At 44.6% G+C, this 27,492-nt stretch overlaps 1 protein-coding gene across 1 annotated transcript in view; it reads left to right on the forward strand.

Annotated features, from left to right (window-relative positions):
- The first annotated feature begins 5,843 nt into the window (after positions 1-5,843).
- AKR1D1 (aldo-keto reductase family 1 member D1) overlaps positions 5,844-27,492 on the forward strand; it is a 36,697-nt gene continuing 15,048 nt past the window's right edge. The window contains exons 1-3 of the mRNA XM_030448490.1: positions 5,844-6,166; positions 22,219-22,386; positions 26,837-26,953. Coding sequence (XP_030304350.1) covers positions 6,074-6,166; positions 22,219-22,386; positions 26,837-26,953 — 378 coding nt within the window. The 5' untranslated portion in view covers positions 5,844-6,073. The remainder of the gene's footprint in view (positions 6,167-22,218; positions 22,387-26,836; positions 26,954-27,492) is intronic.

Here is a 27,492-nt window from a genome sequence, read left to right on the forward strand (position 1 = left end):
GGAGGGGGAAATAAGGCGGCTTCTGGCTTGATTTGTTTCAAGCCCGGCTAACATTGAACTCGAGCATGAGGAAAGTGCCCAAAAGACGTCAGGCTCGTGAGCCAGTGCCTATATAAATGACACCGGCAAAGGGCTGGAGGATTGCCTTTCCAAAGGATTAGGAGGATTACCTATTCAAGTGGAGCATCTCCTTCCCTCTCTGGACAACTCCTGGTCCTCCACAGGGCTTTTCAGGCCACGAGTAGCACTCCCTGGATGCTAACAGAGGGACTCAGCACCTGAAATGGACCCCGAAGGGAAAAGGACACATTGTAGGGTGCCATACTGCTCGTACTGGCCACCCTCTCATTGTGTCACGGCAAACACGGCAGTGTAGACATCCCAGATAATTTTGTCTCTGGTGTAGTGGGACACTGTTCCCTCTCCTCTCCCTCCTCCTCCCTCAGCGTGGCCGCTGGTACAGCCTCCACCATGGGCGAGTTTGGCTACTACAATCCCAACAAGAGAAGAGGTAAACTGCAGAGCAGGCACTCACTGTTGGCACAACCACCCACCCTGGCAGAGCACCCCGGGGCACCCCGCAACGCCCAGGTGAGAGGGATGCGGCAGCCTGGGTTTGAGGTGACACCAAAACCCGGAGCTCTGTGCTGGCTTCCAGGTGGCAGAGAATGGGCTGATGGGGATGGAGCGGGATGGCCATGGACCGGCCCTTGGGGAAGCCCCCACATCTCGTCACGGTGCGAGCACAGCTCCACAGCTGCTGGAAGCGGTGGGAGGATAATCTGGAGCAGCTGCTGGCATTCCTCTTGTTCCCTAGGAGCGATCAAAGCCCAGAAGAGGACGGACTTTGCAGTCTTACTAGGAGCAATGAAACAGCGTCAAGGATACCTAGGAATTTCCCTTTTATCGCAGCTGCAGCCGCAGCGGGTTTATAGGAAGCAGAAGGGATAAGCGGCTCAACCATCAAGTGTTTTCCCAATTCTCTCTGCAGGCACAAGTGGTGGGCACATTTTCTCCCTGTCCTCATACTGTCTCTAAGGAGCCAGCAGAAATACTGTACCAGTGCTGGAAAAGTGGGGAAAGATGAGATCTTTGGAAGTCAGGCACTGCTTGCTGAGTCTTGCTTCATTAAAAGTGTACGTGTTATATTCCTATTACCACCACGCTGAAAATCAGATACAATTTGCAAGCAAAAATTTGTACCATCAAAGAAAGACTTAACAAGTCTTTCCATAGCAGAGGCAAAAATCACTTAAATAAACAAGAGCATGTCATTTAATCGTTTCACTGTTTGCAAAGTAGTTTACATGCAAACTACTTGCATAGTAAGTTTGCAAGTAGTTGGAGCTAGGGTAAAAAAGTGTTTGCATAGAAACTGCTAAGAGGGCCTGTTATATCACACTTCCCAACAAAGCCCAGGCTCTTATCCTGGCTGTGGTCAGCCTCGTTGTGCAACAAAGATGATCAAAGGCAAAAGATCACAAACACTTCCATATGAGAAATCCCTTGGCCACGAAGAGAGGGAATCACGCCAGCTGTATAAGGTACCACTCATCTCGTTGGGTGTCCTTGAGAACTATACCATGACATATGTAATGATAATGGGAATCTGAGAGTAAAGGATAAGAAGATGTTACAGCATCGAGAAGAAGCAAGGAGCAAAAAATCCCCAACCCTCACTTTATTTATAGTACCCCTACAAAACACTACACCGATCATATTTCTTAGTTAAAAAGTGAAACTGGAAGCTATCCTTGATTTATATTAGTTTACCATATATAATAGTAAAAAAAAGGAAAAGAAGTACTAATTATGACACATGCTACTAAAATATCTAAGCTAAATAGTTGAAAATACTTTTATAAATAGATATTCCACATGCACAGCAGACACACGCTAGTTTATGTGCTTTATTAAAGGACTCGGCTGAAAATATGCAGACTTTAAGACCATGTTTTAAGAAATTTTAACTAAAAACACATGCCCAGTATGCATTCTTGCAGATAATTACACATAGAGTGGAGCATGGCTCACACAGACAATAGAAATAGTGAAGAAACAAGCACTTTTTATCTAATAGAGAAACACATGTCTATAAATGTACTTCCTATTCTCCTTTTTTAAAAAGCTAATTTTTAGGCACTACAGGTCACCAACCTCTTGAATCTCACTAATCTAATCTACAACCCAGATTTACTACAACTAATCTAATCCAAACATACTGATTTACAAGATCCAGGTGAATACTATTTTTAACATCTTGCCTTGTCCAAAACAAAAAAACAACAGCTCTCCTAAAAAAAAAAAAAAAAGGAGGGGAGGCAACCCAAAAATCTCAGAGAAAACAGAAACAACTCTTTCTCATTCACATCTTTTATCTTCCAAGCACTGGGAAGGGTATATTTAAAGGCTTTGCACATTTTCTCCTGTTTCCAGGATATCCATCAATTTGAGATAAATTGTTGTAAGAGTGATCTCTTTATTTTAAAGAGTTGCAGGGACAGGTCTTGTTCAGGTAAGGAGGCCATTAAGTACTTTCTTTACTCAAGATTTCTGCAAGTTTTTAACAGTAAGAAACCTCAGATGTCTGATCTACTTCTCCTGTAATCTCATCTTGTATCTAATAATTCTTTACGTTTTTAATCTCTATTCTTTGTGTTTGTATAAGGGGGAGAGGCATAATGACACACCAACATTTAAGTAGAAGATGCTGCATTTCAAAACCCCACCCTATACTTGTCTGAGATGACTGACATAGCTATAAAACTCCATGCCATTGAACCAGGGATCATGACCTTACCTTGCTTTTAAAGCCGTTCTTTGTGCTTTACAAGCTTTGCTATAGACTGCAAACTTGTGGCAATAGAATGATAATTCTCATTACTTGCTAGTTAGGCCAGGCTGAAACCTCATTGTTTTTGTTTCCTAGAGAAACAACTGAGATCACATCTGCATTCTATAAAAGCTCCTGAAGAGCTGCTGATCAACAACAACCAGCAGCCAAAGCCTTGCCTCTAGAAACTAGCACTGTTTTGCAATTGGAGTTTGCTAGATATTGTATGCTTATAAAAAAGTCTGGGTAACTCGAGCTCTGAAACCAAGAACTGCCCTCCCCTGAACACCTAGCAGAAATGGCTACTAACAAGAATTATTCACAAAAGGCTCCGGGCTGCACTAATCTGCTTCCTTTGTTCTTTAAAGGATCCTATTGTCAGGATTTCTATCTGCTGCAAAATAAGGCTATTCTGAGTTAGTAACTCAGATGTAAATGGGGAAATAAAAAACCCACCACATTTTCCTGTTTTCTGGGGTTTAATAAAAAATCTGCAAAGGCATTAGAACAGTAGGGTAAGGAACTGAAACCTCTATGGAATTAAAAAGTTGCATGTGTAAAAAGGGTTCTTGGTATTTGCTGTCAGTTAAGGCACGGGGGTGGGGGAAGGACTTGTAAAACTGCTTCTCTCCAAATTCTCTGACAAGAACATTGGCTGAATTTTGTAGGGACCAATCTAGCAGTGAATCTAGGAAAGTAGTGACTTTTTCCCTTTACCCCATGGCTGTCTGTCATGCCAGCCCCACTGGGTGCTGGGGGACGGTGCCCATAGCAGGGCAGGGGTGCCTGAGGCTGGCTGGCTGGGTGATGGAGCACTTTGCCCAACTTCTAGAAGCAAGAATTGTTCTCCTTCTCAAGCTCCCTTTTCTGTGAATTATGGCAAGTCCATCAATCCTTCTTTCCCAGTTGTCATTGAGGGCTATCATGTATCAGGCTAGCCTGCCAAAAAGGCTTCTTGCACTTGCTCACTTGCCCAGGACAGGCACTGCAGACACAGCCTTGTTTTGCTTAGCTTGGAATCACACGCAGCTCAGGGCACACATTGCTCTGATGCCAGAGCACATGAGGGAGCTGGATGTGCTCTGAGTCTGGAGCAAATGAGTGAGCTGTGCCGCGCCATAAAACTCCCCACAAGCTGCTGGACTGACCCTTGCAAGCTGCTGGATTGGGAGAAATTATGGAAAAGTGAGTTCTGGGGTGTTCCTGGAGCATGGGACCTCAGTTGTAGGAATCAGTCACTTGGATGCAGGGCCTCTTCATGGGATACTAGAACAGGGCTGGAACTGGAGTGGTGTCTGAATGCCTTCTGCCACATCAGACTCTCCCCTACTCACCCTATTTCCACCTCTCTCAATGGTTTTGTTGCCTCTGTTGGAAATACTGCAGAACAAAGTCCTACACCTCAGAGATGCAGCAGATGGTTCCATATGCTGGCATTGACTTGTTCTCCTATAAACACAGTCTACTTAGGCACGGTTGGCAAGGAAAGGGGAGATTAGAGCTTCTCCTGCAGCAAGACAATGGTAGCCAGTTAAATGGGAGGCATAGAGGAGGACAATGTGTTCCCTTCCTCCACATGACTTGTAAATACCTGTACACACAGGTACTCATAGCTTACAATAACATGTGGGGTCTAGCAGGATCAGGCTGCTCACAGCACCTACAGCCAGCCTGTAGCTTGCCCAAGCTCCACTCCCTGAGATGGCCTTGGCCAAATTCAGCCCACCTTCCAATAAGCATTTTACACCACAGCATGCTACATTTGTCCTGCAGAATGTCCTACCTCATAATTTTTGAGCAGGGTTGAATTGGGCTTGCACTTAGCCATGGGCTGCTTGGCACATTCCTGTCAGTAAATGTAGCAATTTTTCTATTTCCACTGGAGACCCTCACAGGCATTTAATCTGTAACTCTGAAAGCTTCTCTTGGTAGAGTGTTCTTCAGGTAGGTCCCCAGCCTTAACAGCCATTAAACATTTTTCCAAATGCAAACTAATGTACACCTATTGATTTCAAGAACTCTGCGAAGATAAGTTATCATGATGGGTCCATTAACCTTCTTCTTGGAATTGTGTAACTTCTTCAATTATTATGCACCGAAAGGCAAGTAGGGTATTAGAGGAGATAAAACAATAATCTGCCAGGCAAAGGACGTGTTTATGGCTGAGGAATAATGTTCTTTGAGGGTTTAATTTCAGGTTGATCTGGGAAGTAATAGAGTAGCATACACTTCAAAATCAAACAGGGAGAACCAACATAAATACAGTTGCAGGACAGAAAAGCTGCTGGCTCAGAATAGGGTTCATCTCTGCAGAGGGTTGTAGAGACATAGCCCTGAGTGTTTTATGAAGGTCAGAAAGGACAGTAAGAGCCCTGGGTTTAATTTCATAAAGGGCATTGTCTCCTAACAGGATATCAGTGATAGGAAATACTTACATTTTTTCCACTGTGGAGGAGAACCAAACTGTGAGCAACCTGAGCCCAATCACTGTGATTTGGGACTCTTGCTAAGGCAGAGGAACTATTCACCACTGTCCTGTCTGGAATTTTTTTCATTCCTTCCTTGCACCTACAGCTGTGGTTTTCAACCTGTGGCCTTTGGAAAGGAGAAGTGGAAACTGTCCCCAGAGGACACACAGTGTCCCCGGTAACCCCGAATTTGAGGGTTTAAAAAGGGCTTTACACCTCTGCGGGAAAAATGCCAAGCCCTGCCACCCTAAAACATGGGAAGCCCGTGCCCTGCAGGCGGGGGCAAAGCAGGGCAGACACCTCAGCTGCCGGGGGCTGGACCCCTCGCCGGCAGCTCCGGGCAGCGCAGCCCCGAGGGGGATCCCTGGCAGCGGGCAGGACCCTACCCCTCTCCCCCCCCTCCTTCCAGAGTGCAGGACGCCCACCGGCCCGCTTTGAGTTTCACACAAGAAGCCTTTGCACTGCAAAAGGTCCCGGGGGAGGGGGTCTCGACGGGGCCGACGCGGGGGTCGGCGGCGCCGTGTCGGGGCGGGGCTCGGGGCGGTGCGCGGTGCAGGGCCGCCACCGGCACACGTGGCTCAGCCCCCCAAAAAGGCACTCCCCGCTGGCGGGAGCGGGCAGTTCGCACCTCGGCCCCTGCAGAGACACCGTCGGTCCGGTCGGGTCCGTCGGTGGGTGCCGGTGCGCAGGGGCTGCGGTTGGCTGCGGAGAGGCGGTTCCCGCCCCTGCCGGAGGCAGCCCCGGGTTCGGGGCGGCCCTACCTGCCGGCACTATGAACCTGACAGCCGAGAACCACCGCGTCCCGCTGAGCGACGGGAACAGCATCCCGCTGCTGGGGCTGGGCACCTACGCCGACCCCCAGAAAGTAAGTCCGGGAGCCCCGGGACGCCCCGCACCGCCGGCCGGCGGGGGCAGGTGGCGGCCGCTCTCTTTGCAGACCCCTGTGCCGGGACTGCCCGCCTATTCCCGCCTCCTCTCCTTTTCTCCCGGCTATTCCTCTTTTCATTATTTTGTCCATGGAAAGTTACAGCCCGAGCTCTCCCGTGAGCAGTACGGGGCAGACCGCGGCGCGCAAAGGAGGAAAAGGCGGTGGGGGGGAAAAAATTAAAAAAAAAAATCCCTCCCTGCTTGCGCTGTGCTGCTCACCGCTCCGCGCTGGTGGGCGCACGGGAAAGGGGCGCGGGGGGTCCGGGACCCCCTCTGCCCCGAAGGACGAGGGTCGTGGCGGTGCAAACCGCGGGGCCGCCGCAGTCACCGGGAAAGGGATGTGACACCCGGCAAGTGCCCTGGAGCCCCCGGTCCCGAGGGGAACTATGCCTCTGGGACCCCCGCCCCGGACCCGCCGTCCCCCCTGTGCCGGGTTCAGATAAGATAAGGGATCTCGGACCATCATGTAACTGGCCCCGATACTTTCCAAGGAATGTTCCTAAAACAAAGATCCAAATTCCTGCATCTTGAATTCCCGCGGCTCCCACAGCTGACTGCCAGCGACCAAACCACTCTCAAATAACCTGCATCCCTCGGTTTTCCTTGTCCCGGGCAGACATCCCATCCCACCTAACTGTTGCTGCATGGAGGCTGTGGAAGTACACCTGATGCTTCTCTCCTCTATGCACCTGAGAACTCAAAGGCAGCTGGCTACTTGCTGCTGCCTTTCACTCTCTGAAGTTGCCAGATCTTTCAACAGTTCTTTTTGTTTGTTTGAAGAGTGGGAAAAGAGAAATCGTGGCCAGAATCCTTCTTGTGTAATAGTAACAGAGTTGAGATGCAATATTACGTGTATGACTCTCCATACCACAAGGTATTTTTAGACACCTTTTTAAAGACAATTCTTGATTAAAATAATTTACCAAACACTAATTGGACTATAATTATTAATAAGTATAGCAGAAGATCTCTAATAAACGTTGCTGTAGGCAGCACATGAGTGATCCATCAAGGGTGTCAGAAATTCCCAGGGCTGCAGATACCGCCGCTTAACAATGCCGGTTTACATGGGAAGAACTTGTGGGAATCTGCAATTTCAGAGGCTGGGCACCGTCCCCCACATCACTTGAGTTTCTGTAGATATTTTCAGCTAGTGCGTTCTTTGAGTAACGGTGAAACAGAATTAAGCTCTCTGAGAGGAGTTCTAATGTAGCAAACCTGAGCGTTGCATAATTCAGTGACAAAGTAGCTCTGAGCAAACTTAAAGCGTCTCTTTCCAAACTTGTCTATCATACCCCCAAACCTCAGTTTGCAATTTTACAGTAGTTTTAAAAGGAGAAAAACGAGGCGGCCAGCAGAAGGGGTGCCCCTCCCTCTCCGCACTTCCCACCGGCAGCCCGGGCGAGCCGTGGCCCTATGCTATGGCATTAGCCAGGGTCAGGCAGGGAGCTCAGAGCAGCAGGTTAACCCACCGGAGCTGAGAGAGGGACCAGGTGGGATCTCCCTTTCGAGGCAGCTTCTCGGCAATGAGATAACACTGCTAAGAATTTGTTCTGCAAAAAATTCAAATGTCCCAAACTGAGCACAGCATCACTCCTGCTCTTTCTCCCCCAGCCCTGCAAATTCTCCCTTCCTCCTTTGCCCTTCCACCGGCTGAGGTGGACAGCGAGCTTTAGCATGGAGTTCAATCGTCCAAAACGAATCATTTTTATCTAGAACTATATTTCAGCCGAATCAGCTCCGGGCAGTGTTTTTCTGCTTTTCACGTGTACCTCCTTTGTTTTCCGGTGAGAGAATGGGGGGGAGAGGGGGGGTGGACGGCAGGACGATGCAGGCAGGGCTTTGCTATGGCAACTCCAATTTAGAGTAACTGCAGCTGCTGTGTAACTGCACCCTCAGTGGGAATGGGTGCATATACCCAACCATCCGTTCTCCCTCCCCCCTGCATTTGTAGGAGTTTGATTTTTCTGAGCTTTCTCCTTCTACATAATAAACATGTTGGAAAGTTACAGGTGGGAGGAGGCGCCGAGAAAAGGAAGAGAAAACGGCACTGATAAGGCACTTGCAAAAGTCTCCTTTTTGCAGAAGAGCAGGTGAAGCACTGTGTGTTTACCTGGAGGACCTGGTCTGAAGCTTTACACACTGGGATTAGGACTACACATTTTAGTCAGGGGATACGGGATTTGTTGCAGAATTGCTTGCAGCTGCCGGTCGGTAATGGGGCAGGACGTTTAAATAGGTCCCAGTTTAAAGCTTGCCCATCTCAAAAAGGCTGATAAAGAGGACGGTGGGGTGGGGGTGCGTGCTTCTGTCAACACCTTGCCGTGGCAGCGAAGTGCTGCTTAGCTGGGACAAACTGCCCTGCCGAGTGCTGACTTGTTCCTGGCGCAACTTCCACCAGGATGCCTTGCAAGGTTTCTGTTCCTCCTGCCTAGAGAGCTGAGAGGCTTCGTGGCAATTCAGGACTGTTTCAAGGTTTATCTTAACAAGCGAGATTATAAACTAGAGCACTGACACATTTCCCTTAAAATGCTTAGCTGTAGCCCTTTTTTGCCTGAATTGCTTAAGCAGCAGCATCTGAGCTACCCAACCTCCAGTGGTGGGGGCAGGCAGCTGGTGGTAGCAACGCTGCCAGCCATCCCCAGCATGCTATTTCTGCTTATGAGTCAGATCTCCACGACTTCTAGTCATCTTGTGCTTTGATACAAAATACAGAGCCATTCATTTGTCAGATTATTCATCTTGCTCTTGTAGACAGATTTTTTTTATTTTTTTTTCCCCCAAAGGTTATTCACCCTGGCACCTCCATGTCAGAGCAGCTTGTCCAAAACAAATCTGTTTTCTCCATCTTGCACTACAGCCCAGTAGCTCATAATGAGCTTGGATTGTTCTTCCTGCAGTGCAGGAATACGCTCACTGGTTAAGCAAACCAGGCAGATCTAGTTAACCAGGGAGTGGGGAAATCTGCTTCTCCGGACTGTTACAAGAAAACAGAGGCAGGGGGCCAGCTTTCATGTTTTGGGCTTTGTCTGGGTAAACAGCACAGCAGAACTTCAGAACTGAAATGTGTCAGCAGCTCGCCTTGCTTGTCTTAAATAATTTAATTGTTCTCTGAAAGACAACTCTGGGAGATAAATCATGTTTCTCTAGTTGTGAAACATCAAACAAAAAATAAAGCTGTTGACTGAAAATTGGTCCCCTGTACAAGTTTACTGACTCAATGCAGTACATCACTCAACCAGAGAAGAGCTTTGACTGCTGTGGAAAAGGTCTATTTGGTAATAAGATTAATTTTAATTGATTCCCCCTAGACGTAAGAGAGCCTTTCTTTTGACTGGATACAGGTCAGGAGGACAAAAAAATCAGCTAATTCTTTGAGACTGAAAACACTGGTAATGCAATGTTAGTGATTTCTTCTTGCTTTACTCTCCTAACACAGCACAAGCAACTGCTTATAGCAATTAAATTATTTGCTATCAGCTCTTCTGCAAGCAGAAAGAAAGGAGACTTCACTGGGTCAAAGAAATAGTGATGAATTTGAGTTATTTATCAAGTAAAGGTCTTAGAAATATTTCTTGCTCCTTTAATATTTTTTTTCTAAGTATTTTTAAGGCAATAGAACAATACTATAACTAAAAAGCTTAGTTTGCTTTTTGGTGCAGATATCAGTACATTTAACTTGGTTTTGCTTTCTGCTTCACATCGGGAAGGAAATGTCTAAGTTGCATTAGATTCTTGACTACATAAATTAGGAGGTTCATCTGAGCAAGGATGGACTCAAGTGAAAGACTGAAAACCTCAGTCACTGGCTCCTTCTCCTGTTCTCTCTTCCCCAAATATTCCCTCACTTCATGAGTCTGGGAGGGAACCACAGTAGGAGCAAAGAATCTGGACTATCAATACCCTCTGGGTGGCTTTAAAATTTGAGGCAAATTCTGCCTCGGTCTGGCTCTGTGGATCCTCCTGGCAAAGCCCTGTGCTTGCAGAAGCAGCTCTGCCAAGGCTCCAGCAGATGCTCCGTGTCCAGCTTTCCCTCCCTGAGGGCCCCTGAGCCGTTGACCCAATTCTCCGGGGTATTAAATGGATGCTGGGGAGGGGGAAGGAGGGAGAGGGCAGCTCCACAGGGGAGGATGGAGGAGGACAGTTCCCCTGATTGAGCCTGTGGCATCACCCGGTGCCACAGCAGAGCCGGATCAGTCCCTCAGGCTTCCATCACCTCCCAGCACTAATGCTCGGCTCCCAGCTCCATCTGGCAAGAGGTACCGGTATTCACTTGGAAGCAGACAGGGTGCAGGGATGAGCAGGCTCATAGGGGAAAGGTGCTAAAAACACTCCTAAATCCTGGAAATCCTATGCCTCGTTAAAAGTGCACTTACGCCTGCTTCACTTTATAACTCACTCCTGTCAACACAGCTAAGATCATCAGTCCAGTGCCTCCACATAAATACTTGCTGTCTCCCTAGAAGGTCAAGGGGCCTTGGCTGCAGCTCTTCTCCTGCCTTCCTGTTTTGACTGAGGGAGGAGAGGGCTTGGAGGGAAGGTGGTGGCAACCGCACTGTATACAGACACTGCCTTCTGAAACATAAGATTGGGCAAAGGACTCAAGAATAGCACCGGGTGAGGGTTTTGGGCGAGTTGCAACTTTGCTAAAAATGAGGTTCTGAGGTAGCCAAATCCATTCATAAATTGGAAGCAGTTTTGTGGAATGTTTTCAGGCAAAACAAATGGTGAAGCATTTCATTTTGGGCACTGGCAGTACAAGCTGAGGAATCAAAGGATTTTTTTAAAGCAGTTGGAGATAGCAGTTGCTTTTCCCTGAATAGCCTGCTGGTGAGGGAATCCACATGGGCGGTGGGAAACCAGATTCAGTCCTCCTCTCTGCCCCTGGGGATTAAACCCATATCACACAGCCCAGGGAAATAATGTGATTATGGGGATACGTGATAGCTAGAGAGAGGCAAGAAGAAACACGTACGGGCTGGAGCAGGAGGAGCACCCTCCTCATGGGAAAGCATGCTGCCCACCAGCCCCACAGTTTTGGATGCTGAAGAACTTAGTATGGCATCCGGCCGGGAGGGATAGAGACCCATTTCCCCAAATCTCTAAGTACCACAAAGTAACCCTTGTGAGTGCCCAGACAGTCTGGGTTTTGTTTAAGAAGAAATTGCTGGTTTGAATCAAGGAGAGGAAAAGTTCATCCAGGGCTCCCGTATCCAATCTGACTGACCAAGTGAAAAAACATGTTCCGGATAAGTAAAAACACTGTTTTGGCACCCTGAATTACTTTTTACACCCAAGCCTGAAGCTGAACAGAGTAACTTTTCGTTGCATGGGACTAACAGCCCCATTGTGCTGTCATAGGAACTTTTAGCCAAAGAACTCCTCGTACAAGGACATGTGCTTGTGAACTATTTCCACCACTCTTAATGATGCAGGCTGCCTGCCTTGTTGCTGTCATAGCCTACCTTTATGTCAAAAGAAGTAATAAGTGGCCCGTCCCCCTAATGAAATCTGGATCTCTGAGCTATAATGTGTGGGTGAGGGGGATGTTACACACAATTCAATTCCCCCTGTGTTCCTCCTGGCCATCACATGCTTCTGAACATTATCAGCTGGAGACAGATATGATTTTCAGGAGACTTGTAGAGAAAGCCACCTGGCCTGAACCAGAGCCATGAAATGGGTTGTGTAAAGTCCCAGGCAGGAAGGACACCTGAGAGACATCTCTGGAGAAAGGACCAAAGCTTCAAGGCACCTACTTCTTGATCTCTTTCCTAAAAATTTTTGCTCCTCTGACTCAGACAACTGTCTCCTGAGGTAAACCTCCCACTTGGCTTCTAGATTTTTTCTGGAAAGAGATAAGAGAGGCAGTGGCAAGAGCAGGAACTGCCCTAACATGCAAGTGTCCTTACAGCCTTAACTTAGTTCCCATGATGTGCTATTGTAATAAATATATAGAGAAAATTCTACAGTACTTTTAAGGTGAACAATTACCCATGAAGATGTGTTTGAACTCAGTGAGTACTGAGTCTGACGTTAGCTCCATCGTGAAGTGATCTTTGTAAACCTACATGAAATCACCACAGATGTAGGCCAGGGAGAAATTTGTCTATGGAGCCTCGTTTTTATGCCCGGAGCTTAAGAAGCGAAGAAAGTTCCCAAAATGAATTTGTTTTTTTAACGCTGTTGGGGCATATCCCTTGACTACCATTTCCAAAAGACATTTTGTCCCTTACAGTCCCTTTTGGTAACAACCAGTATCTTTCTCCAGCCGTTTGCTTTTTAAGCAGCAGTACTACCTCATGAGGTACTAATTCTTCTTTGGAGAAGCAGAGCCACAGCTGGGGTTGGGATTTCTGAGATGTTTCTGAGGGTAGCCTTATATTTCTATGTTCTCTGAGAACATGCTAAACCCAAACTCCTAAACCAAGATCTGTGCATTTGACTCAAGGGCAGAAGGGAAGGAGATACATTACTGCAGCCTGGGAAGAGAACTGTGCATCTTGGAGGGCTCTTTGCCTGCCTGTCAGTAAACCCTTAGCCTAGTCTTCACGCTGAATGATATTTATCCGGAAACCATATATCTGTAGCCAGATCACTCAGTGACAAAGTCATGACTCAGTTAGTTTCACGCTTGGACAAACTGCAGATGGGATGCCTTTCCTGGGGTGGCTGGTATCCTGGTGTTGAGTGATGCTCTTGTTACTCAGTCTCAGATTTTATTCTTTGTTTCTTGACTAAGACACAGTTACTGACAAGACCCAGTTGTCAAGGGTGGATAAAGGCAGGATTTCTCAGTATTTGGTTCCCAGATGCCTTGAGAAGGTGCAGTAGCAGGCACCAGCACAATGTGGCTCTCAGGCAGGAGTGTGGCTGCTCACCAGAAACCAAATCAAAAGCACTATCAGTTTAAAAAATATAGGAGAAGGCTTCTACCTGAGGATTCAAGAAACTATCCCAGCTCTGGGCTGTGTCATTGTCTTAAGGCATCCTTGCAGTTTGACATAAAGTTGGCAAATATGCCAGAGGATGAGGGATGAACAGATGAACTCTTAAGATTCCGCTTTCACAGATCAGGCTTCCCATAGTAAATAGGTGAGGGTACAGAGAAGTAGAATGGACTAAAGCCAAAGGGTCTTGGACAAATTCTGTTTTCACCAAAGATTTTTGCTAAAAGTTTAATATTGCATGACACATTTAAAGTTGCCTTTCATATCTGTTTTATAGCATATTTATGGCAAATGAAAAAAGCTGGTTTATCTTACCTTCAGTTTTTCCCCTCTGCCATCCAATTTTTCTGTTCTGCCACTGAAAGACCCTATCTACATTTCTGAGATGTCAACATTTTGTCTTCTTGGTGTTCAGCCGTGACCTCTCCTGCCCTGCCTGCAACCACTTCTTGATGCCTCAGTTCCTCCTGGCTCCCTGTAATCTCATGTTATACAATGGAACATTTTTGGCTTGCATAAATGCAAGATCGCATCGGTATCTCATTAAGAAAAGAAAATTGAGTAACCTAATTAGGAAAAAACAGGTAATCAGAAAAGGTAGCTGGCTTTTTTTCTGAAACATGCCAGACTTAAAAACTCCTAGCTTTTGTGTAAACACTGTACTATAACCATTGAAGTCAGATTTTAAAGCTGGATTTGGCAAAATGACTTATCACTCTCGAGCTGGAGAAAAGATTCTTGCTGCAACTTTCTTGAGGACACACGCTTTGTTCTAATGGCTTCATTTTGCAAAACCACATGGCTTTAAGAGACTGTTGAAATTGCAGAAATGCTCATTTACCTCCATGTATTTTTATTTTTTTTTTCTGAAATCTCTGTGGCTCTTCATTTCTATGAATCCTGAAGCTTAATAGAAAACAAATTGATGGTATGACTAATCTCTACTTCGTGCCAACGGCTTCTGTGGTGTTTCCAGCTATGAACACAATTACTGTCTAATCATGTGTGGCAGATTAAAAGCTGCATTTATTGAAATAGTCAACATGTGAAATTCCTGATGAGGATGGGCCCAGCCTTGTAGATGAGGTTGAATGAAAGACTACCTTTCTAGCTACAAAGTTCACCGACACTACGGAAGACTTCAAGGCCAAGGGGCCACAAAACTGCAAGTCTTGTGAAACGGGAGATTTTTCAGTTTGCTCTGAGGAGCAATGACTCCCCCACCCCCTCCCAAGTAACCCTTGAGCATGCTTTAAACTACAAGTCTTGAAAAAAGCTCTTCCTATAAAGATAGTGCCTCTTAACCTACGCTGACATCTCAGGTGCTATTTGAAAATGTTTTCAGACTACTCCATAGAAATATCCCCCTGCAGAGCAGAGGACTTCTGCTAATGAAACTGTTGACAACCTGATAATCGCCTGGCCCTGGTGCAGCGATGCCTGCCTAATCCAAGCAGAAGGGCTGGCTCTTACAACCTGGCACCCCGTCACTTGGCTCCCAAACGTGGTACCGACACATGTGGACTTGGACAACACAAGAGCACTCCCAAGGAAAACGTTCCCAGAGCAAGGTGACATTTAGGAGATGACAGTTTTGCCTAGGAGTTGGTATGGCTTTTGCCTGGCAGATATCGGATGCTAGCATCACCCACTGAGCTACGTATCTGGCTATGGCAAAGGTAGAATTGCTTTAAATCAGCCCAGATCCAAAACTAGTGGAAGGTTAATCCAGATAAGCTTTTAGGATGGTAGCACTACCCAAAGCTAGTCATAGGCATTCTTGTTTGGAAAATAATCAGACAGAAAGTATACCTTTTCTGCTCCATAGCTTTGTACTGCAGTGGCAAGCACTATCTCTTTCAATAGACCCCTCTTCCAAAACCTAATCTCGCTGTTACAAATGCAGTAATATCAAGACCAAATATTCACACACACACACACACACACAAAAGAATTTTTTCTCTTTTCCTCTGGCTTTTTAGACATACTGTATTTTTAACCCTGCTCAAGAGCCACAGGGAAAGCCCTCCTATGTAAAGGAAAGTTACGAGGATTGTTTTGCAGACAGGATATCACTGACATTGTTGAAGAGGGGAAAAACTGAAACCCTACGAGTGAGTAATCTGAATTAACACAACTGAAGGATATGCTTTTTGACAAGAACATTTAGAGCCCAATTTTCCAGACAACCCTCCATTTTCTAAAACCTCCCTGACTGACTCCATACATTAAATATGGCTTCACACTCCCATGTGTCCCCGATTCCCTGCAGTGTTCTGAAGAACAGTGTAAGCATGTTCTTACAGCTCATGCGGGAGGCCAGCATCTGGGTTGTGTCTTGGATTGACCTAGGAGACCACATTTGTCAAAACTTGAAAACACTGTGCAGAAAATGCCTCTTCAGGCTCCATCAAAGCCAACGTTTGTTGGTTCAGCTAACTAGGTGGTGGAATTCCCCAAGTTATACATCTGCCTTCGCAAACACTTCTTCGAACTGGCGCCAGAAACCTCTCCCCTTTGACTCTAGGGAATGAAGTAGAAGAACTACTGGCAACCTTTTCTTTCTCCTCTGTATTTCACAAGCTGGTACTTTATTTTCCTCCTGCACCTCATGCATCCCTAGCATCACATTCCTTATCTAAAGGGTGTTTTGATGTTGTCCACCCTTCTTCTTAGGTCTGTGCTTTCCAGGGCTGGCCAGCCAGCTATTGCATTCTCCAGCTCTTCAGGAAACTGTCCCAATCCACCCTGCTAGTACTGCAAGCCTGGGATCTGAACGTGCATGACATGCTTTGTTTGCTTTAATCCTCTATCTGCTGACAGAGATTCACGGCAGCACTTTAGCTCAGGCTTGCAACAAGTGAAGGTGCATTGAATAAAAAGTTTTGGTAAACTTTTAAACTGAGGTAAACTGGTAAACTGTAAAACTGAGGATTCTGCAATTAAGTGGTATAAGTAACTCCAGTGTCTTCTGCCAGTGGCAATAAGGAAGCAAGGAAGCTTTCCTGAGCAGAGCTTTGGCTAAATCATAGAATAACAACGTCACAGGAATTCTAGACACGATCGTTCTGCAGTTATTTAATCTAATTTCTGTCCTATAGGAAATCAAACCTCACTCTTCAGGCCACTGATAGGACCTCAGACTAGAGGAGAAAGCCAGCCCCTGTCCACACTCATCTGTAGCAGGACAAAAGACAGCAAACATCACCCTCCATCTTCTCTGGGCACTTTCACTATCGTCTGCTTTCCAAGGCAACACACTGCATGATACACAGCAAAGCTCTGGGCCAGTGTAGCAGCCCGTGGCTCCAAGCTGTGCTCTCTGCAGCCATTCTCATCTCTACCTGCTTTTGCAGAGATCCCTTTTGCTGGGTATTGCTTCTGGATGATGGCTGTCAATGCTTCTGGGGGATGAAAGCCAGATTTTCCTGTGCACGAGAGAGAAGGATGTGCTGGCAGTTGCATTTTCCAAGAAAGAGGTGTACAGTACAGCTTCTCCTTTACAAGATTAAACAATTCTAAGAATTTACTCTTGTGTGGCTCATATCCTCTGACTCTGTAAACTCAACCTGTGCTTTCCTTTAATGCCCTCTGTACACATTTTCTATGCTCTGTTCCTAACATCTTAAGCCAGCCTTCTTTGCCAGTTTGTCCGGAAAACAGGCAAATGGAAATAAGCAATTTGGCTTCTAGAAACTTGCATAAGAATCTGTGTGTGAGTGCCGAGCTCTGGTGAAAGAGGCTCTGAGCCCAGGAATGTACCTACATTCTCCTTCCTGTATTTAGCTGACTAAGATTCCTAAACAGCAGCTCCACATCTTAAATTATAGGTTAGAACTGGAGCGCTAAGCCCACAGTTTGGATCTCTTTTGTAACTCGGCTACAGCTAAATTCAGATTTTTCCAGGAGATGGCCCTGTCTTTTCCTACAGCTCAAGCTCTTTCTCTCAGGATCATTATTCCCAGCTGAGGGACTGGATACCATTAAAGTACCCAGGGGAGGTGGTCAGGACTAAGGTAAACAGCTCCTACCCTGAAGCGCTCCTCCTTCAGCTCTCGCAAGCTGCCAGGACTGCTGCAATCCTTAATTCTGCAAAGCAGAACGTGGGAGCTTAACTCAGAGCATTTTCCTTTACTGTAAGCACTAATAGAGAATTAATTCCAATAGAGGTCTTAGGACATTTATAAAAGTAGTGCCTTTATATGGTACCTGTTCACATGGTTTTGTGAGATTCCCATCTACTGCTTATGTGCCCTGTTAACTTTGTCTTTGGAGGCAACCAGAATCCCTCTTTATCATCTGGAAAAATGATGGAAATTGATGACCAGAAATGGGTGCTATAGAAAAAAGCAAAAGAATTGGAGGGCTGCTGAAATGCAACTCTAAATAAGGGTAATGAGTAGGACAATCACTAAGACTGCTAAGCAAATACTGCTCTGTTTGAGGGGGAACAGTGAAATTCATGCGTATGCCTGCACAAAAAATATTTCCCCGTGGCTTGGTCACATGCAATCACAAGCAAAACCAAAGCTGTGTTTTCTGTGGTAAGGAGAATAGCTTTTGACAAAATGGGATGTGATGGAATGTATCTGTAATAAACATTAAAAAATAAAAAAATGTCATGGTCTCAGAGGAAAAAGAGAGCTGACCCTTTCAAAAAGGCAGAACTGATGAAGCACGTTGCCTTTTCAGACACATAATACATGGTAGCTGGCCAGCTGGCTACTTCATCTATGCACAAATTGCCTTTTCCTTTCTGATTTCAGTGAAGGTGCAAACCTGAGTCTGCTCCCCTGTATTTCAGCCAGATTTATTTACCATGGAATTTCAAGGAAATGAATACTGGTTTAATCTGTCATGCTTGGTAGTAAATCAGCAAGTTTACAAGCTATTGATTGATAGAGCGAAAAATTATGGGTGTTGTTCCCTGAAGCTCTATGATCTTAAAAATAACCTAGATGCTATGGAAGGAATGATTATTGATTGAGTAGTTGTAGTCAACCAAGCACTTTTTATTTTATGATAAAACTTATAATAAATACCTTTTTTTGGCACAAATTAGTGAATGACTGTAGGAGCACTGAAGATAAAAATCTGACTTGGAGTGTAGAAGGGGTTTTAAAATTCCAGTTATAAACCAACAGTCCTAGACTAAAGTAACATAGTTGCAGGGCACGCTGATTAGAAATTGAAACATTAATTACAGCCAGGGATTAAGCATACCTTTAGCTACACTTAAATAAAAAGTAATAAAGAAGGAAAGGTTTCTCTGAAGTCCAGAACATCGTGAACTACTACTGACAAAGATTTATAGCACAAAGACATTGGAGTACCTCACTAGGCATTTGTGCTGTTCTAAATGTGAGCCCTGCTTATTTGGGAATAGTGCAAGAATAAATGCCTACCCAAAATGAGCAGAAAGCACAGGCAACCCCATCTTAGATAATTGGTGCTAGTGAATATAACCTGCAGTAAGGAGGAGGTCTGGCTTTCCTGGTAGACTAAAGGTGGCTGCTTGGTGGGCAGCCAGCCTGGGAGGTGTTGTTCCATCAGCTACAACACCATGAGATGAAAGAGCAGCCATATCACAAACTTCTATCTTCACTTAAGTAAAAGTTTGTTTTCAGATGGTAATCTCTGATCTGGTCACTATCAGTTAAAGACATAAGAGATCAAAACTCCTGAGGCTGAGCAGCAGGGAAAGATCCAGGTTTGTGCCTTCTCTGATGAGAAGATGGATGAGCAGCGGTGATCTGAGTCACCCAGCTCTAATATGGTCTGTAAGGAAATAATGGAATAAGATACAACACTTAAGGCAACACTTCTAAAAAGTGGCAAAACCACAACATGACTAGCCTGTGCAACTCATCAGCACAGTTTACCACAGCCCATTACTGCAGGATTTGGAAGGAAATGCTAGAAATTATAGTTTCTCCATTAGAATGAAAATAAACATACTGTATAAAATTTCCAGACCTGCAGATGTGTCAAGACTTCAGCTGGTCTGGTTCAATAGAGGCAAGATTTTCCAAAAACTGTTCCCTAGGTTGTCTTGCCTTTTTATGTGAAGCACCTTAGACCAGAATCTGTCAGAACTACTATACCAAGAAAAGAAAAGAACTAGTGCAATAAAACCATTTATATTTAATGTAAACCCATTTCCAGCCACTGGTAATCAAGACCTGATCCAAAAAAAGCCTCCTTGAACCCTCAAAGAAAAAGATTAATCCTTGAGATGGAGAAGTCATTCACAAGGTTATTTGTACAGATGTGTGTAAGTCCCATGCAAAAGATTAAGAAATACACAGAAGTTCAGCTCTACTGTAAGTTAATCGATCCAGACAAAGGCAGCTGCACTTAATAAAAGCTTCCTCATTTTCCTCCATGCCATTGTCCCAGGTCTGCAATTATGCCATTCCCCTACATGTGAGACTCCACACCTTTAGTTTACAGCTTTAGGAAATGACTGGGAGCCATCCATGTTCATGTAATCTCTGAAGAGTGCAAAGAGAAAGGAGGGGAAGTTTTGGAATCAGGCCCACACTCCATTTTCAGGCTCTTCAACAAAGGGGAAAAACAAAAAAGAAAAAAAAGGATGTCAAAAACTCTTTTGTGAAAAACCTGTATTAATGTCACTGTACTCTAAATGTTCTACTTTTTTACACTTGAATGGTAGAAGTCAAACAGGCTGAAGCAATCTGGAAGTCACGCTGTTTGAAAAATCAGATTTCATAGAGAAAACACTGATTGCACTTTAAAAACTATATTTCTTTTTGGATAGTCATCACTGGAACTTGAGCTCACAAGACCTTTAAGCTGCTTGTGCTGTGCTATTCAGCCTGAGCTTTGCATCCACAGCTACAGCTCATTGCTCAGAGGTCTGAAGTTACTGCCGTCAGTAACTGCTGGCTTGTAGTACTTGTGTCAGAGCTTTTTGCCTGTTGCCTCTCTCAAACCCTTCTTTGCAGGTTCAGACAGGGACAAAGCATTGAATATGTTGGAGGTTGTCACTTCTTTGTGCTTCACTCTTCTGTAACACTGCCCAATGTGCCCCGAGTGAAAACCAGCCATTGACTGCTCCTGAAAGGCTTTTAGTCAGCCATGGTCTTCATTACATCCTACTAACAACTAGAAAAAGGCTCTGGCAGGGTCTGAGTGTGCCTTTGGGAGTCTTCCATAGTGAAAGCAGTGAAGCATCCAAACAGCTATTTCATTGTCTCTTTCAATTAAGCAGACAATATTGCGTCGGTACTGTTGTAAATACTTCAGCATGCCAAATTATGTCTTTTTGCCTCCTGGCCCTCATGTCTGTAATAAAGAAGGGCAAGAGTGAGGGGTTTTACAATTTCAGTAACCTTAGGAACCATGTCCTGGAGCAGGAAGTCCCACCTGAGTCTGAACAGAAGCCAGTCCAGTCATATCCAATAGCTGCCAGCCCTGGTGGGATGCTGAAGAGCAGGGTGAGCCAGCAGGGATAAAGTCCCATTACCCCAGAAAAATCTGCCACCAACCTACAGCTCTAGGACTGACAGGGTGACTCTCATGTGTCTTGAACAGGCCTTCACAGATCTTTAATCTATGAACATGGAAGAGCATAACAGTGTCATTGGTAATTGTAGCATCCTGTGGCAGCTGTGAGTTTCACACCTTCTAGTTCATTAGATGGTGGAAGAGCAGCTGCTTATTTTATGGCAAACTCCTAGGCAGCCAAGCCAGTGGGTGCTGTTAAAGGGCAGCTTGGAGGGAGAGGAGGGAGACTGATTGCTGTGGTGAAAAATGATCCTTCCCAACAGCCCCTATTGCCACTTCTGCTTCTTTCCTTGGCATCGGCAAAACCAACAAATCTGAAATTCTTCCTTAATATCCTGTCTCGTTTCCAGATGTCTCTGGCATCTGCACAGGAGAAGCAGCTTGGTCTTGGCCCTTCATTTGGACGTAGCAAAGTTCACCTCTTGGCATTTGCTGTTGGCTGACAGCAGTGCAGCAGAGCAGGTTGACTCACCCCATTTCAGTTTTCCTTTAAGTGAATCAGTTGTCCCTGTCACAGCAGAGCAACACTTATGAAAAGGGCTGGAAAATAGTGTTGCCACGTGTTGCTGAGAGCCCTTGACCACCCTCACTCGGAGCTGCCCTCTGTTTGTATGAAATGTGGAAACAATAGGATGGTTTCAGTACGGTATCAGTGGTCAAAAGTTCTCAGTAACCAGTCTTCAGCTTTTTATCTTGGTTTGGTCTACATGTATTTTGCCTGCCACACTGGCTAACAGAAAATACAAGTGTTCTGGAAAAAAAAAGCTTACTCTGAATTTCAGCAAAGACAAGTAAACTTAAGTGCAACACACAGTAGAAAAATGCCACTCAGACTTATTAAGAGGTTTCTTGGACTCATCCCAAACTGAAACAGTAAGGTGGATATAAATGTACTCTAAAACATCTACTGGCTCTTAGTCATACATTAAAGCAACTGTTGTCCAGAATTGGGAACACCAGTAGGCAGCCCTAAGCTATCACCCTTTGGATTATGATACCACCAACAGTAAGACAATTTGAGGAGAAAAGTCAAATCCAAATCCTTTCAGCATCTGCCAGAAGCTCTACTGGACCATAAGATATTCAAAGAGCCTCTGATCGGGCAGGTGGTTGACTAGCTTGCTCAAAAAAAAACCCCAACAATTTTTCCATTTGAGTAAAGGACTTAATCAAATGACTGTTAGAAATCTCTGTTTCTCTAAGTATTTTTCATATCAAACATTCAACTCTACTCTCTGAGGACTCTAGTACTCTCTTTTTCCCAGACACATAAAGAATGTTTGCTTCTCTGCTTTTTCCAGTTTAACTCCACATTTGTGACAGTTTCAGAGAAAAGTACACAGCACATTTTTATTCAGAGTTTGAAATACAGGTGCCTGGGGAGGTGTGGGATGGCTAGACTGGCTGGATTCCAACCTGAACCTTGTGGGTAACTCAGGGACTCTTTAGCTTTGCAGGAGAGGTGAGCAGGAGACTGAAACTGTGTTTACTCTTTTTCTTCTCCCATTAGACTCCCAAAGGTACTTGTCTGGAGTCAGTGAAGATTGCCATTGATACTGGCTACCGCCACATCGACGGGGCCTTTGTCTACTTCAATGAGCATGAAGTGGGACAGGCTATCCGGGAGAAGATTGCTGAAGGAAAGATCAAGAGAGAAGACATTTTTTACTGTGGCAAGGTGAGAGGCTGCACTCGGATTGTTTACACTAAATCCAGGATTTCTCTGTGTTTTAAGGATGCTAGTGGCCAATATGTGGCATGCTTCCTTCCCCAGAATCACCATAATGCTTCAGATTTTTAAGAGCACTACATTCACTGTAAAGCACAGGAATTACTCTTGCTCTCAGGTGCAAGCTCAGTTAGCAGTCAGAACCATGCACCATCCATTCTGCCCAGTACTTCAAGAACCTGCAAGTTTAGACCACTCCTATGCTCAGCAGTGCTGCCCAAGCTGTTACTGTCCCTCGTGCTGTGCTGGCCTGCAAATCTGTACGGTCACACACGGAGCCCAATCTGGACAATGACCCTGCAAAGGAGTTATTTACTGCTAGAGCAATTCCCTGAACAGGTTTTGCTGTGAGATTGCACAATGAAAGGGGTGGCAGCAAGCACGTGCATGCAAGTGTCTGTGTACAGGAGAATAGCAAGGGCTTACATTGGTACTACTGCCAGAAAATTACTCATGAAGATACACCCTTAGTTACTGTATCACCTGCCATTAAAACGTTCTAGGATGATGAATCAACCTACTTGTAGAGAAGATGTCATCACATTTCTCCTCTAGAGCAACGAGGCTGGTTAATGCTTTAAAGTCTTAGCTTTTTGTCAGACACTTCATTAGACAAGGGATTTCCTTCTTTTAGAAGAGAATCAACTCTTACACCTATTATAACTACAGCGACTAGATCCCAGGGATAAGACAGAGAGCTCATTGCACGTCGAAGAAGAAAGATAAGATGGCCCCAGAAAATTCATGGTGCCTGCCCAGTTTCTAATGAAGTTTGTGACCTCAAGTTCCTCTTCCTGCAGTGCTGCTTTGGCCATATCAGCCTAATATTTTCCCTTTCTCCCTTCACAAATAAAATGTAATCCACAAAAGTTACTCAACAGCCTTGGAAAAAAATACCAGTGTTCCTAGAGTGAATAATCCCATGGGATTAAAGGCCCATTTTACTGTGAGCAATTTAGTTAAGCTCCATGATCTGGGAAACAAAGCTTTAGATTGGGTAGTTTGCAGAACAAGTGAATTTTCAGCAGCTCTAGACCAGTTTCCAAGTACAGCAATTTCCAGCCTGTAAAGTATGCAAGTCTCTTCCAAGTTCTCTGTTCAGTTCTACTAGTAACAACTTTGCCATCTTCATAGAAAAAAAAGCTTCATATCCTCAGATTTTCCACCTTTATCAGAGTAGTCTCTCATGTGCCATATACGTTGATTTGGATTGGTCAAAATATTTTCTTTCAAATGTTTTACATTTTCATTACTGCAAATTACCAGTTGAATTTCAAATCAAAAACACGAAGTTGTGCCAAAAGGTTAGAACCAGATGTCCTAACAGTTTTGAGTCTTTAACTTTCCCAATTGCTTCCCCTACTTTTTATTTTCCCATATGAACCTTTAGGTTCTGTGAAATTGCATCTCTGTAAAACTTTATAAGGATTCCAAACTTCATTTATTTATTAAGCCTTTCTATATTCAATGTGTGATCTAATCCCTAGATCATTTTCCAAGTTGATGATCACTACCTAAGCACTGAGCTACCTGTGAAACTGCATTTGATTTCCTGATTTTAAGTTCAGTTTTTACCTAAACTGCAGATCTTGCAAGCCACAGGGCTGCAACTCATGGTACCACAGTAGTCCATGCCTGTGATTGCAGCCTGTTTTGTGACTATGAGATTTGGATGGATTTATCTTTCTGCTGTGTCCTCTCTGTTCAATAAAACTTCAGGTGCTCAGGGTGACAGTTCAGTAGAGCAACTCTGTAGTGTTTAAAGAGTTCAAGGTAGATGGGGAAAATAATCTGCAACAAATTTAATCCATTGCAGTTCAGGATTTTCACAGGTTTCACTGAATGTTTTCATAGAAGCTTTGAATGTCCCAGAAGTGGGATCAGCTGTCCCTTGTCTTAAAAACTTAATGTATCTTCAGCTATATGTACCTTATGGACATAGGTATCTTATGAACTACAGACAAAGATCAAGCCACAGATAGAAACATCAGCCACTGATTGATAACTGAGTGATATGAACTGTTGCATCTTCTGAGAAATGTAGTAGGCACAGTAGACTATTCTTGAAAGTGGTCTGCATTACAGAAGTTGGGTTTGTTTCCAGCTTTAATGACACCTAAAAGTCCTGGAAATTCCCAAGACCCTTCAGACTCAAGTTCTTCATGCAGATCCTCCCTTAAGCAAAGGCAATGCAGACTGAAAGCTGGTCCATCAGCAGGGACAGCCCTGCTGAGTGAGTGGCAGTGTTACTGGAACGGTCACTTGGTGCAATCAGGCTGCATCTGCCAGTTGAAATCATCGGCACTTGCACTTGGCTCTCGCTGCTGGCTGGCTGAGCAGCTCAGCATCCAGAAATTTTAGAGGTTTTATATCAACTGCCAACATCTCACTTGGCTTATATAGCAAGACCTTTCTGGTCTCCTTTTTCATCCCTGGATATTTCTTTCATTAAACTAGAAGTAACATTTCCAGGAAATGTGGTGTCCTGAAATGCCAAAGCCAGCTGGCAGCTTTGACTTCTCTACATGGGTTCTAGTTAGGTAGATAATACAATAACTTGTACAAAATCATGAAAACAGTTATGAAACTCTTAAGTTTCCATGGCATCTATGTATTAACATAATACAAATGTTTGCTAATTCTAAAGGCTGTTTCTTTAGAAACTCTGCAGTTGTTTAAAGGGAAGTATATTCACTGGCAAGTACTGAGGTCAATAGCACTGGGCTACAAAGAGCACTCAGAAAAACTGCTTCTAAAGTATCAACATACTTACTCAATTTCTTAAACACAGTAATGAAACAAAGCAAACATGAAGTGTATACAGACTTATTTTCTTACTTAAATGTAAGTCCAAAACAACATCTCATTTTACTCATAAAATGAAAATTGAAGATTAGCAAATGCTAAAAAACATCCTCACCAAAGGCTGTCAGGAAATCCAGTGGAACAGCTTAAAACTCTAAAGGTGGGACCTTGGTCCCTTTAGTGTAGGACACCTGCACCTGTGGAACCTCCATCTTAGTGATCATAAGCCCTTCACACCTTATAACATACAACAGGGGAAGGCCCAGTATGGATTTCCAGGTGCCAGCCCCTGCTTTGATGTGTCAGCTTAGGGCAGGGTAAGGTGTGTTGCTGTCACTACAACTGCAGGATAACTTGTCCTGCCTCTGCTGGCAGAACTGAGCTGACAGATATTCCCTGTAATATGATGGTCTGATTTAAAAAAAAAATAATCTAAAATATTTAAAAACCCGGGCTATGTCCCTTGACACCTATGCTCACTATCTTCTCCTGAAAATCACAATTCAAGGGTTGCACATCTCAATAATGGATTCATTCTATACCTTGGCATACTCTGCCTGTTTTGTTGACAGAACTGGCTAGACAATGACCACACCAATAAACACCAGGTTTCTTCAGCCAATAATGGTGTCAACAACCTCAACATGACTCCACATGTCAGTTTTGTGCACTGAAAAAATAAGATAAGATATCCCAGATTATTGTGTGCCAGCAAATGACACTTTAGAGCTTCTATTGTGTGCTAATTTTGTTTTTTGTCCATTTTAACTTCATCGATGAGTTTACAAAGAGCTCTTGGTTACTAATTACCATGCTTGGTTTTATTCTTGCAAGAGATTTGCATCAGCAGAGTTCAGGTAGAGACAGTACTGAGACCAAATGAACTGATCACACTCCATAGCAACCTCAGAGTATCACCTCTAAAGGAAGCAGTTGGGATGAAAGAGGCTGAGGAGGCTCTGCTTTAACTCCTCACACCTGCATTACAGTAACTAAACAATAACACAGCTTTCAGTGTGTACTGGGGAGTAAATTAAAATTTCCCTGTATCAGGCAGTTACTCAGGCCCCACAGCTACAGGAGAAAACCAAAAGATTCTCTTTGTGCTGGGTGCTTGGCTGCTCAATAGCTAACTCACATGATCTGAGCTTCTGCCTTTGACCATAAAACTGACCACACATTTCTTGTGGGAACAAAGTTTTCAAGTGAAAGCATGTGCTTGGAAAGCTCAGAAAACAAAAGGAATCTGCCTAAGTTCCTTGAGCAAGAGTTAGCAATATACACGACTTAGAAAACTGTGTTGTAATAAACAAAGAGGTAATGGATTCATTGGGTCAGCACTGGGACAGTCCTGGTCACGGACTCTTGTCTTAACCTCTACATCTGCCTATGGCAGAAGGCAGGATAAGGCCTCTCACCATTGTCTTGTGATGTGAACCAAAAAAAAAAATTTAAAAAGTCTTTGTTCTGTGCATAACGGGTCTCTCAAAAGGACAAGAGTGTGTATGTGTGTGTGTAGGGGGTGGGTGTTAGCTAGAGGGTGCTCACTGTTCCTCTGGGCACCCAAAAAAAGAGCCTGTGCTTGCCTCCCCAGCTGTGGAACACTTGTCACCCCCCTGAGCTGGTGCGTCCCACGCTGGAGAAAACCCTGAAGATCCTGCAGCTGGACTATGTTGACCTCTACATTATTGAGCTGCCAATGGCTTTCAAGGTAAAAAGAAAAATTGCTCAAAAAAAAAAAAAAAAAAAGTGCATGATTGGCTTGAACCATGGTCTCCAGCTAGCATCTTCCTTGCAGCTTCCAGTCTGTATTGAAAATAGCACTTTGGCCAGATAATGTTTGATATACACTGAATGCATGCATACATTTCTGTGTACTAACCACAGAAAGAGAGGCTTATAGAGGGTGGGAGAACAGTTAATGACAGCTTCTGTTCCCCTTGCTTGTTGCATGGGGTCTCCTCACTGGGGCTGAACTCTCCCTGTTCTGAAGAACCACTTTAGCTGAAGCAGCACATTTGCCTTAATCCTCCCTGATGTCAAAGTCAGAAGGGAGTCAGTGAATGAAAAGGGTTATGCAAAGCATCAAGGGGGCAGAGGCAAAGGTTGGAAGGGGAGAGGAGAAAGGGAAAAGCTGATTTCCTTACTCTGTCCTCAAAAATGAATAGCCTTAGTAGTATTAAAACCACTAAGCAAATCATGGTTGTGATCTAGATCTCACTAACTCCAGTGCTCCTCTTGGACACCTTC

The sequence above is a fragment of the Calypte anna genome, chromosome 1 (genome assembly GCF_003957555.1).
Source record: "Calypte anna isolate BGI_N300 chromosome 1, bCalAnn1_v1.p, whole genome shotgun sequence".
NCBI classification, from domain to species: domain Eukaryota; kingdom Metazoa; phylum Chordata; class Aves; order Apodiformes; family Trochilidae; genus Calypte; species Calypte anna.